The 14,793-nt window shown below is 30.8% G+C and overlaps 1 protein-coding gene across 1 annotated transcript in view; it reads right to left on the bottom strand.

The window, feature by feature from the left end:
- Positions 1-394: 394 nt before the first annotated feature.
- LOC129753999 (collagen alpha-1(I) chain-like) overlaps positions 395-14,793 on the bottom strand; it is a 28,711-nt gene continuing 14,312 nt past the window's right edge. Inside the window, exon 11 of the mRNA XM_055749854.1 lies at positions 395-1,087. Within this exon, the coding sequence (XP_055605829.1) occupies positions 395-1,087 (693 nt within the window). The remainder of the gene's footprint in view (positions 1,088-14,793) is intronic.

The raw sequence follows: 14,793 nt of genomic DNA on the forward strand, positions 1-14,793 counted from the left end.
TGTGGATTTACCTGCTCAGATAAATAAACTTAAAACTCAATTTGTGGGGAAAAAATGAAAACTACCAACCTCCATTGATGTGCATTGCATGTGACCTGCAGTAAGCGGGCGGATGCAGAATTGAAACTGCTCACTGAGCTGGAAGCTGAATATTCGAAACGAAAATGAAAGCCTCCTGACGTTGAAACTGAAGGCACTGCTTTCGAGTAGTTTCTCTCGTCGTTGAAATTTTCGACTGTGAATATTGCAATGAGATGAGAATATGACGGAATGAAATCGAAGAACATTTGTTTCACATTAGTAGTGAGCAGAAAAGTGTTTGCTTCGATCTGACAGATGAGAATGATGTGCTCGAAATCGACTAACGGTGAGATTAGGCGAATGACAGGAAATTTCACTTTCGATTTTTTATTTCGACGATGCCGAGGCCTGTTTCCAATATACTCCATGCCACTTGGTAGTTTGCCGCCGTAATTTCAATAGAGCCGATTTCCTGGAGTGCTTCGTCCGTCACCGATGACCTCAAGTAGGTGAATTTGTCGATTGGGGAAAGTAGACCGTTGTTGTGCATGAGACTCTGGAACATGTCGCGAAAGGTGATCCATTCTCGGATTCTTCCACTGAAATGGGGCAGCTGGATTTCAGGAAGTTTCACGCTAGACATAACCGAACTTGTAGAAGATTCTGACAATTCGACTGACACTTGCTTTTTTCTCTTGAAGGCCACCAGGGAAGATTTCGCTGTGCAGTAAACCTCTTCGACCTGGGATGCAGCCTCATCAAAATCAGCCTCACGCTTAGCGATCTTGGATTGAATACGTTTTTCCCGCTGACTTTCGGATTCTTTTGATTCTAGTTTGGTTTCGAGGTCTTCTTCGTCGAGGATCACCTTCATCTTCCGCTGTACTTTGTAGAATCTCCGCATCGCATCTTCCAACATGTCCAACCGGACATCGATCTGGTTTTCGTGCCGTTCCATTGTGAAGCCTTCAACGAACTTCGCTACACCGTTGATGGTCCGCTTTAATTGCCGCTGTTGCTCCTTGCAGTTTCGTTGAAGTCGACGTCCTCCATGATAAAGTTTGGGCTAAAACGTTCACTGACTGTAAATCTGACAAAAAACCGACAAATATTCTGACACAATCCGACGAAGTTCAATAAAGAACTTAGAAATCCGTTTCAAAAATCCGAACCCAATTTTTTTTGCACATCGACACGTCCGCTTGTTTATGTTGCACTAAACTTGCCAAATCACACACTTTTTTAAATCAATAAATTATAGATGAAATATTTGCTGCGCACCGACACGTCCTAATGATCGCCCTCGATCATTAATCAATTATGCTGACTGAAACCGAGAAACTTACCCATTCAATGATCACTTATTGACCATTCGCTCTCAAAATGCACTTGAATGCTCTCACCTATAAATACCTACAGTCCGACTAATCGTTATTTGACTCAAATCAACTTAACGTTCTAATTTTTGACATAAAATGAATGACCAAACGCACCCGGTTGACTGGGAAATCCAATATAAATAAATTGCCAATTAGAAACCAGTGAGCAGCAGAGAAGATGTTAAAAAAAACCGGTCAAGGATTACACACAATTTCCAAAAAAAAAAACCAAATCGTTAAGTACCGAGTTCAAAAATTTTATTCAACGATAAATTTTCCCACAACTACCACAAAAGAGGACACCACAGATCATGCACACTTTTACTTCCCTGGTTTCCGTGAACCGATTCCGTAGGCCTCAGGGAATCTTCCGACCGATGTTCCGAGCTCTTGTTCGCCCTCCGTGTTGTAGCAAAATGGTGTTCCGGTGATCCCACGGTGCTTCAATTAGCGCTGATCAGCGCGATGGCGAAGCAGCAATGGCTGCGGTGGCTTGATGCTACCGAAAGTGGGTAAGTGGGTGGTGGGTTTCGCATCCGATTCCGTCCGCACTGTCCGTAGGCCGTACTGGCCACACATCCGGCTCGAAGGACCAAAAAAGCATAACGAGCATAACGAAAAAGCATTTGACCGACTTAAACATGAAAACATCTGGGCAGCTCTAAGGCGACGAGGGGTCCCAGAGAAACTAGTACATCACATCGAAGCACAATACGAGGCATTTTCGTGTAAGGTCACGCACGATGGTGTCTTGTCCGAACCAATCCCAGTAACTGCTGGAGTGAGACAAGGATGTATTCTATCACCGCTGCTTTTTCTAATCGTAATGGATGAGATTCTGACTGGATCGATCGACTGTGCACCGAACCGAGGATTGCCGTAGAATCCTTCAACAATGGAGCAACTGAACGACCTTGACCTGGCTGACGATATTGATTTCCTCGCCAAAACACAACCGGACATGCAGAGGAAACTCGACGACCTCACCGAAAGTTCCAAGGCAGCAGGTCTCAAAGTCAATGTCGATGGAGATCAACACAGGAAATCCCTCCAGTTTCATGGTAGCTGGGCAACAAGTTGAGAAAGTGGAGTGCTTCCAGTATCTTGGTAGCCAGATAACGCCTGATGGTGGTACCAGGAAAGACATCGAAACCCGGATCAGAAAGGCCCGTTTCGCATTTGCGAGTCTCCGAAACATCTGGCGGTCACGCCAGATCTCTCTACGAACGAAAATCCGAATCTTCAACTCAAACGTCAAATCCGTATTGCTGTACGGGTGTGAAACTTTGTGCACATATGCGGTAACGACGCGAAAACTGCAAGTATTTGTAAACCGCTGCCTGCGGAATATCATCCGCGCTTGGTGGCCTGGCAACTGGATCTCGAATGAGGAATTACATCGCCGGTGTCATCAAAGGGCGCTAGAAATCGAGATTCGGGAAGGTAAGTGGAGATGGATTGGGCACACGCAGCGAAAAGATGAAAACGAGATTTGCAAAGAGGCGCTAGATTGGAATCCAGAAGGTTATCGAAGAAGAGGCAGGCCCAGAAACTCGTGGCGGCGAAGCCTAGCCGCTGAAATCCGAACTGTCGACGAGAATCTTGACTGGGACCAGGTGAAGACGCTGGCTCCGGATCGTCAACAGTGGAGGTCTTTTACCACGGACCTATGCACCGGAGGATCGGCGCGGGATCATTGAGTAAGTAAGTCTCGAAAGTGTTGATACCAAGGGATTGAAATCAAAAGAGAATTCTTTGCATTTGGAGTGGTAATGATCGAAATTGCACAACTGCTTCACAAATTGCAACAATATGCAACAATTAGCACATGTTCACTCTCTCTAAGCTCTGCTTTCTCTCGTTTGAACTTAAACCTTCTAATTTTCTCTAAAAAATTAACTACCACAAATCCACGGTGAAAACAGCGCCTTTAAAATACGGAATTCCGAAAACCACACTGTTTCGCTTCTGGACTCGGACCAGTTGGTTCCATTTTAATTTGAAAACGTTCTATTAAATACACTCAACTCACAAAAGTATGTAGGGTAGAGTGGGGTATCATGGGCCACTTTTTTTTCTTTGTTTCATAACTTCTTTATTAGAAAAGATTAAATGAAAAAAATAAATGGAAAGGTTTTCTACATTAGAGTATCATTAGACATTTTTTGTTACTTTTTAAATATATTGATTTCCCGAGTTTTGACTGTTTTACAATAAAGTAATTTTTTTTGGATTTTGAAAAACTGTGGGGAAACGTGGGCCACCAATTCCAAATTGACTAGATAACGTGCAAAGTTTATGAGCTGACCCAAAACTGAAATTTCATAATTCATTTAGTTATTTTAAAGCTATTTCAGATGCGGAAACTAAAAAGAGAGTTGTATATGATCGAATAGATCCTAAAACCTGGCTCGCGAACATTTCGGAAAAATTCTATTTAGAGGATTTATGTTCGTCTCTCTCGCATTAGAAAAGATGGATAAAACATTTTTCATAATTCTTCATATGGCATAAGAAAACTTTACAAATAGTAATAACGTATGTTAAGTTCTGAACGTGTATAAAAACACCAAAATAAAGGTGGCCCAAGATACCCCACAAAATGTGGCCCACGATTCCCCACATGCAATGATTTGGAAATTGGTTGCGTATGTGTAACCTATTTATGTTTTATCAAAAATTCCTTTTCCACGTGAAAGAACACGACAAAACCAACATCATAAGCGTATGAGCATATTTTTGTAATGTACTTGAGGTCTCGCACGGATGCAATTTGCGGGTGCTTGTTTAATTATGTGAGTACATTTTTCTAGGCTAGTTTCATAAAAGAAGCGTATGATACGTACATAAGTCAATAACTTATAGGAAAACATGCTTACGCAAAGCGACGACGATGACCGTTGGATTGGGATTTTTGTCTCAACACACAGCTGAGATATTTGAAAGGGCCCATGGCCTACGTTACCCCACTCTCCCCTACTTTTATAGCATTTTTCCAGGCAAAATGTATCCTTTTTATGCAGTGTCCGTTTTTCCCGATCATTTTTAAAAGGAATTATTTTAAAGCAAATTTCAGATTGCTATGAAAACAGTCAGGCACTTCAAGTTCAATGATTTAAGGTGGATATGAGCAGTCAACTAAGTTAAGCTAAGCTATGTAAATTTGGTAATTTTTGACGGTTTGGTCAATTTTTTCAATTTTTACTTCTGACAATTTGTCGATTTCATCAAGTTTGTTATTTTTATCGATTTTGTAATTTTTGAGATTTTTGTTAATTTAGTAAAATTTTTCAATTTTAAAATTTAAGTAAATTTGTGTATTTTTGACAATTGTGTCGTTATTTTTAATTTTGTAAAATCCATCAATTACAATAAAAACATCTGAGAATCAATCGAACATTTTGGAATTGAGTGAATATTGCTTGGGCCTTAACATTATAAAATAATTGCCCGGTTTTCATTGAACAATTCCCGGATTTGCCCGGATTTATTCACTTTATCTGGCTCATCATATAAAAAAAAAACAAAATATGTTGTAATTTTTTTTAGTTTATGCCTCCAAAACGAAATTTTTTGAGCAAGTTTTATAAAAATAATCGGTGAGAGATTATTTAGAATCATAAAAGAGGAATTTCATTCAATTTTTTTCTTGACTTTTATTACGTTATTTCTGGGTTTTGATAGAATTTACCAGGATATTGCCGTGATTTTTGGTCGTCAATTTTCAAATCAAATGTCAGGATTTTGTCAGGATTTTATTTAAAATTTGTCCGGCCCGGACCAAGTATCACTTGTGTTGTTAAGCACGCTACAAGGAATTCTGAGCTCAGCTCTATTTTATTAGTTTTATCCTAGTCAGTTGGGGAACTCATAGGATTACCACAAAGAAAACATAAGATCGAAGACACAATAGATTGCTCACAGAACAAAGGGTAAAATCAAACTGCTTAAGATATTTTGGAAAAACTCCTACGTGTCAGAAGTATTGAAATCAGTAGCAGATATTTCGTGTCAATTTTTATCAATCATTCACTTAGACTTCAAAGATCAATTTTTTGAAACAATTTTGAACTACAAAGAAAAACCTTTCAACTGATAAACAAATTTCCCTGAACAAAATTCTCCGACAATCAATTCTCTTCCCTTCAATGGTCGGAGAATGCGAATGAAAGGGCTGACTAGTATCGATTGAGACGCGCAAGGACACGTGTCAATCACAGTTTGATTGATTAATTTAAAAGCTACGGGTTCTGCCGACTATCTTTTGATGCCTTTGTCTTTTTTCTTTTACTTTTCTTGTCCAATTCAAACACACTCGCATGGTTCTGTAGGTTTGATTGATTTTAAAAATAGGACGAGTAACCAATCGTTTTCGGTATGTTTTCTTCATCACACTTAAGAGAAACGTTTATTATCATATCATAAAATGGAAATAACATTTTTTTGTTTCCAAACGAAACAATCAAAAACTTTTGTTTGAGTTGAAAACTTCAAGCTCGCTTGTGCCCATAAAGTTGAAGTAGGTAATAAATTCAACCTCAAACATCGGTGTGATTGACGGGGGACAGTTGAGAAAAGCTGTCATCTTTTTCCCATTATAAGATTTTCGGTGCCTTCGAGTGGAAAGCCCTCAAGTGGGGGCTCGTATTGGTGACATGGCTCGATGAAAAAAGTCAGAAAGAGGGGGTTGGGGGAGGAATTTAGCAAAACCATCCGACGCCCATCAATTGGGGGTAATAAATCAATCCAATAAATCATCGTTGATCCGTGAGGGAAAAGTTTGTTGATCTGTCGAGAGACAGAAAGATTGAGAGAGTGAAAGTAAAAAATATTCCGTCTTTATATCTTGAGGCCATCTCGATCCCTACTGAATTGGGGGAGGCTCCGGATTTTGCTAAACCAAGTGGAACGAAACATTCTCCAGTAAAACATTCCCGAAGCCACACCGGAGCCAATAAAAGCGAATTAATTCCAGAAGGATCGCAACCAATCGAAGACCGACGACGATGGCAGGAGACAGTTCAAGGTCCTCGTCGAATGTTGAATGGAGAAAGCTTTAAGCTGTCGGTTCTACTTTATTCTTCAGCACTGGAATGTATGTCTTGGAACGTTGAAAGCTTTTGGCAGTTTAAGAAAATCGAATTCCGACAAACACTTCCCGGAAGAAGATGGCATATTTTTTCCTTTCCGATTCGATTTAAGTAATTAAATTTTGTTTACTCGACTTGTCGGTGAATAAAGTTGACCGACACAAAGTGGTTGATTGAAATCTTAAAGATGTAAGTTTTCCATTCAAAATTAAAAAGCAGGAAATTTTATTTTTATTCTAAATTTTGTCAATTTTGTCAATTTTGTCAATTTTGTCAATTCTGTCAATTTTGTCCATGAAAGAGCATATTAAACAAAATTCATTGATGACAACAAATTTTGGACCTCAAATATAGACGAACACAGCCAAACGGATGAGAGACCACATTGAGCACTACGGTTCATTGAAGGCTACAATCTGGTCGAGTAAATAAACTTGCACAGGTCTGCCTGCATCAATGGCCATCACTTGTGCTTTTTTCCGTCATTGATTGTTTGTCAGTTTGCCATTTGTTTACTCACTTTTCGCAAATTTTATGCCTGATCTGAAAGCTTATTCCATTTGGGGATCAGCCAAAGAAAGTGAACTAGTTTATCAAAAATGATGACTAATGGTTTATTTAATGTAAAAAAAATTTATAGAAAACAATCGATGAATGAAATTAAAGTTTTTGGGGATCATCAGTTATGATTGACCCCTCAATGTTGCAGACGGAATATCGGGAAAGTTTTTTTTTGTTTTTCAACTGTCGTCACTGACCAATGCCACACTTTAGGAGGCCGTAAATCGTCGGTAATATTTGCACAAATTCCCGAGCGCAATTGTTTGCTGTTTACTGGTGGCGACTATCGTTGATAGTTCGATGAAACGAGAATGGATTAAAGTTTTAATTTTCACAGTGAAGTAAAGAAATTATTTATAGAAACACGTTCAAAAAAATTTTTCGGGGTAATATTTTATTTTATCCTCAAAACATGGAATACTTTTAAATGAAATTTTCATCAAGTCAAAAAAAAAATAACAAAAATGACAAAAATGACAAAAATGACAAAAATGACAAAAATGACAAAAATGACAAAAATGACAAAAATTTACAAAAATGACAAAAATGACAAAAATGACAAAAATGACAAAAATGACAAAAATGACAAAAATGATAAAAATGACAAAAAAGTCAGAAATTAGAAAAAATGACAAAAATGACAAAAATGAGAAAAATGAGAAAAATGAAAAAAATGACAAAAATGACAAAAAGGACAAAAATGACAAAAATGACAAAAATGACAAAAATGACAAAAATGACAAAAATGACAAAAATGACAAAAATGACAAAAATGACAAAAATGACAAAAATGACAAAAATGACAAAAATGACAAAAATGACAAAAATGACAAAAATGACAAAAATGACAAAAATGACGAAAATGACAAAAATGACAAAAATGACAAAAATGACAAAAATGACAAAAATGACAAAAATGACAAAAATGACAAAAATGACAAAAATGACAAAAATGACAAAAATGACAAAAATGACAAAAATGACAAAAATGACAAAAATGACAAAAATGACAAAAATGACAAAAATGACAAAAATGACAAAAATGACAAAAATGACAAAAATGACAAAAATGACAAAAATGACAAAAATGACAAAAATGACAAAAATGACAAAAATGACAAAAATGACAAAAATGACAAAAATGACAAAAATGACAAAAATGACAAAAATGACAAAAATGACAAAAATGACAAAAATGACAAAAATGACAAAAATGACAAAAATGACAAAAATGACAAAAATGACAAAAATGACAAAAATGACAAAAATGACAAAAATGACAAAAATGACAAAAATGACAAAAATGACAAAAATGACAAAAATGACAAAAATGACAAAAATGACAAAAATGACAAAAATGACAAAAATGACAAAAATGACAAAAATGACAAAAATGACAAAAATGACAAAAATGACAAAAATGACAAAAATGACAAAAATGACAAAAATGACAAAAATGACAAAAATGACAAAAATGACAAAAATGACAAAAATGACAAAAATGACAAAAATGACAAAAATGACAAAAATGACAAAAATGACAAAAATGACAAAAATGACAAAAATGACAAAAATGACAAAAATGACAAAAATGACAAAAATGACAAAAATGACAAAAATGACAAAAATGACAAAAATGACAAAAATGACAAAAATGACAAAAATGACAAAAATGACAAAAATGACAAAAATGACAAAAATGACAAAAATGACAAAAATGACAAAAATGACAAAAATGACAAAAATGACAAAAATGACAAAAATGACAAAAATGACAAAAATGACAAAAATGACAAAAATGACAAAAATGACAAAAATGACAAAAATGACAAAAATGACAAAAATGACAAAAATGACAAAAATGACAAAAATGACAAAAATGACAAAAATGACAAAAATGACAAAAATGACAAAAATGACAAAAATGACAAAAATGACAAAAATGACAAAAATGACAAAAATGACAAAAATGACAAAAATGACAAAAATGACAAAAATGACAAAAATGACAAAAATGACAAAAATGACAAAAATGACAAAAATGACAAAAATGACAAAAATGACAAAAATGACAAAAATGACAAAAATGACAAAAATGACAAAAATGACAAAAATGACAAAAATGACAAAAATGACAAAAATGACAAAAATGACAAAAATGACAAAAATGACAAAAATGACAAAAATGACAAAAATGACAAAAATGACAAAAATGACAAAAATGACAAAAATGACAAAAATGACAAAAATGACAAAAATGACAAAAATGACAAAAATGACAAAAATGACAAAAATGACAAAAATGACAAAAATGACAAAAATGACAAAAATGACAAAAATGACAAAAATGACAAAAATGACAAAAATGACAAAAATGACAAAAATGACAAAAATGACAAAAATGACAAAAATGACAAAAATGACAAAAATGACAAAAATGACAAAAATGACAAAAATGACAAAAATGACAAAAATGACAAAAATGACAAAAATGACAAAAATGACAAAAATGACAAAAATGACAAAAATGACAAAAATGACAAAAATGACAAAAATGACAAAAATGACAAAAATGACAAAAATGACAAAAATGACAAAAATGACAAAAATGACAAAAATGACAAAAATGACAAAAATGACAAAAATGACAAAAATGACAAAAATGACAAAAATGACAAAAATGACAAAAATGACAAAAATGACAAAAATGACAAAAATGACAAAAATGACAAAAATGACAAAAATGACAAAAATGACAAAAATGACAAAAATGACAAAAATGACAAAAATGACAAAAATGACAAAAATGACAAAAATGACAAAAATGACAAAAATGACAAAAATGACAAAAATGACAAAAATGACAAAAATGACAAAAATGACAAAAATGACAAAAATGACAAAAATGACAAAAATGACAAAAATGACAAAAATGACAAAAATGACAAAAATGACAAAAATGACAAAAATGACAAAAATGACAAAAATGACAAAAATGACAAAAATGACAAAAATGACAAAAATGACAAAAATGACAAAAATGACAAAAATGACAAAAATGACAAAAATGACAAAAATGACAAAAATGACAAAAATGACAAAAATGACAAAAATGACAAAAATGACAAAAATGACAAAAATGACAAAAATGACAAAAATGACAAAAATGACAAAAATGACAAAAATGACAAAAATGACAAAAATGACAAAAATGACAAAAATGACAAAAATGACAAAAATGACAAAAATGACAAAAATGACAAAAATGACAAAAATGACAAAAATGACAAAAATGACAAAAATGACAAAAATGACAAAAATGACAAAAATGACAAAAATGACAAAAATGACAAAAATGACAAAAATGACAAAAATGACAAAAATGACAAAAATGACAAAAATGACAAAAATGACAAAAATGACAAAAATGACAAAAATGACAAAAATGACAAAAATGACAAAAATGACAAAAATGACAAAAATGACAAAAATGACAAAAATGACAAAAATGACAAAAATGACAAAAATGACAAAAATGACAAAAATGACAAAAATGACAAAAATGACAAAAATGACAAAAATGACAAAAATGACAAAAATGACAAAAATGACAAAAATGACAAAAATGACAAAAATGACAAAAATGACAAAAATGACAAAAATGACAAAAATGACAAAAATGACAAAAATGACAAAAATGACAAAAATGACAAAAATGACAAAAATGACAAAAATGACAAAAATGACAAAAATGACAAAAATGACAAAAATGACAAAAATGACAAAAATGACAAAAATGACAAAAATGACAAAAATGACAAAAATGACAAAAATGACAAAAATGACAAAAATGACAAAAATGACAAAAATGACAAAAATGACAAAAATGACAAAAATGACAAAAATGACAAAAATGACAAAAATGACAAAAATGACAAAAATGACAAAAATGACAAAAATGACAAAAATGACAAAAATGACAAAAATGACAAAAATGACAAAAATGACAAAAATGACAAAAATGACAAAAATGACAAAAATGACAAAAATGACAAAAATGACAAAAATGACAAAAATGACAAAAATGACAAAAATGACAAAAATGACAAAAATGACAAAAATGACAAAAATGACAAAAATGACAAAAATGACAAAAATGACAAAAATGACAAAAATGACAAAAATGACAAAAATGACAAAAATGACAAAAATGACAAAAATGACAAAAATGACAAAAATGACAAAAATGACAAAAATGACAAAAATGACAAAAATGACAAAAATGACAAAAATGACAAAAATGACAAAAATGACAAAAATGACAAAAATGACAAAAATGACAAAAATGACAAAAATGACAAAAATGACAAAAATGACAAAAATGACAAAAATGACAAAAATGACAAAAATGACAAAAATGACAAAAATGACAAAAATGACAAAAATGACAAAAATGACAAAAATGACAAAAATGACAAAAATGACAAAAATGACAAAAATGACAAAAATGACAAAAATGACAAAAATGACAAAAATGACAAAAATGACAAAAATGACAAAAATGACAAAAATGACAAAAATGACAAAAATGACAAAAATGACAAAAATAAATGACAAAAATGACAAAAATGACAAAAATGACAAAAATGACAAAAATGACAAAAATGACAAAAATGACAAAAATGACAAAAATGACAAAAATGACAAAAATGACAAAAATGACAAAAATGACAAAAATGACAAAAATGACAAAAATGACAAAAATGACAAAAATGACAAAAATGACAAAATGACAAAAATGACAAAATGACAAAAATGACAAAAATGACAAAAATGACAAAAATGACAAAAATGACAAAAATGACAAAAATGACAAAAATGACAAAAATGACAAAAATGACAAAAATGACAAAAATGACAAAAATGACAAAAATGACAAAAATGACAAAAATGACAAAAATGACAAAAATGACAAAAATGACAAAAATGACAAAAATGACAAAAATGACAAAAATGACAAAAATGACAAAAATGACAAAAATGACAAAAATGACAAAAATGACAAAAATGACAAAAATGACAAAAATGACAAAAATGACAAAAATGACAAAAATGACAAAAATGACAAAAATGACAAAAATGACAAAAATGACAAAAATGACAAAAATGACAAAAATGACAAAAATGACAAAAATGACAAAAATGACAAAAATGACAAAAATGACAAAAATGACAAAAATGACAAAAATGACAAAAATGACAAAAATGACAAAAATGACAAAAATGACAAAAATGACAAAAATGACAAAAATGACAAAAATGACAAAAATGACAAAAATGACAAAAATGACAAAAATGACAAAAATGACAAAAATGACAAAAATGACAAAAATGACAAAAATGACAAAAATGACAAAAATGACAAAAATGACAAAAATGACAAAAATGACAAAAATGACAAAAATGACAAAAATGACAAAAATGACAAAAATGACAAAAATGACAAAAATGACAAAAATGACAAAAATGACAAAAATGACAAAAATGACAAAAATGACAAAAATGACAAAAATGACAAAATGACAAAAATGACAAAAATGACAAAAATGACAAAAATGACAAAAATGACAAAAATGACAAAAATGACAAAAAATGACAAAAATGACAAAAATGACAAAAATGACAAAAATGACAAAAATGACAAAAATGACAAAAATGACAAAAATGACAAAAATGACAAAAATGACAAAAATGACAAAAATGACAAAAATGACAAAAATGACAAAAATGACAAAAATGACAAAAATGACAAAAATGACAAAAATGACAAAAATGACAAAAATGACAAAAATGACAAAAATGACAAAAATGACAAAAATGACAAAAATGACAAAAATGACAAAAATGACAAAAATGACAAAAATGACAAAAATGACAAAAATGACAAAAATGACAAAAATGACAAAAATGACAAAAATGACAAAAATGACAAAAATGACAAAAATGACAAAAATGACAAAAATGACAAAAATGACAAAAATGACAAAAATGACAAAAATGACAAAAATGACAAAAATGACAAAAATGACAAAAATGACAAAAATGACAAAAATGACAAAAATGACAAAAATGACAAAAATGACAAAAATGACAAAAATGACAAAAATGACAAAAATGACAAAAATGACAAAAATGACAAAAATGACAAAAATGACAAAAATGACAAAAATGACAAAAATGACAAAAATGACAAAAATGACAAAAATGACAAAAATGACAAAAATGACAAAAATGACAAAAATGACAAAAATGACAAAAATGACAAAAATGACAAAAATGACAAAAATGACAAAAATGACAAAAATGACAAAAATGACAAAAATGACAAAAATGACAAAAATGACAAAAATGACAAAAATGACAAAAATGACAAAAATGACAAAAATGACAAAAATGACAAAAATGACAAAAATGACAAAAATGACAAAAATGACAAAAATGACAAAAATGACAAAAATGACAAAAATGACAAAAATGACAAAAATGACAAAAATGACAAAAATGACAAAAATGACAAAAATGACAAAAATGACAAAAATGACAAAAATGACAAAAATGACAAAATGACAAAAATGACAAAAATGACAAAAATGACAAAAATGACAAAAATGACAAAAATGACAAAAATGACAAAAATGACAAAAATGACAAAAATGACAAAAATGACAAAAATGACAAAAATGACAAAAATGACAAAAATGACAAAAATGACAAAAATGACAAAAATGACAAAAATGACAAAAATGACAAAAATGACAAAAATGACAAAAATGACAAAAATGACAAAAATGACAAAAATGACAAAAATGACAAAAATGACAAAAATGACAAAAATGACAAAAATGACAAAAATGACAAAAATGACAAAAATGACAAAAATGACAAAAATGACAAAAATGACAAAAATGACAAAAATGACAAAAATGACAAAAATGACAAAAATGACAAAAATGACAAAAATGACAAAAATGACAAAAATGACAAAAATGACAAAAATGACAAAAATGACAAAAATGACAAAAATGACAAAAATGACAAAAATGACAAAAATGACAAAAATGACAAAAATGACAAAAATGACAAAAATGACAAAAATGACAAAAATGACAAAAATGACAAAAATGACAAAAATGACAAAAATGACAAAAATGACAAAAATGACAAAAATGACAAAAATGACAAAAATGACAAAAATGACAAAAATGACAAAAATGACAAAAATGACAAAAATGACAAAAATGACAAAAATGACAAAAATGACAAAAATGACAAAAATGACAAAAATGACAAAAATGACAAAAATGACAAAAATGACAAAAATGACAAAAATGACAAAAATGACAAAAATGACAAAAATGACAAAAATGACAAAAATGACAAAAATGACAAAAATGACAAAAATGACAAAAATGACAAAAATGACAAAAATGACAAAAATGACAAAAATGACAAAAATGACAAAAATGACAAAAATGACAAAAATGACAAAAATGACAAAAATGACAAAAATGACAAAAATGACAAAAATGACAAAAATGACAAAAATGACAAAAATGACAAAAATGACAAAAATGACAAAAATGACAAAAATGACAAAAATGACAAAAATGACAAAAATGACAAAAATGACAAAAATGACAAAAATGACAAAAATGACAAAAATGACAAAAATGACAAAAATG

Source organism: Uranotaenia lowii, chromosome 3 (genome assembly GCF_029784155.1).
Source record: "Uranotaenia lowii strain MFRU-FL chromosome 3, ASM2978415v1, whole genome shotgun sequence".
Lineage (NCBI taxonomy): Eukaryota > Metazoa > Arthropoda > Insecta > Diptera > Culicidae > Uranotaenia > Uranotaenia lowii.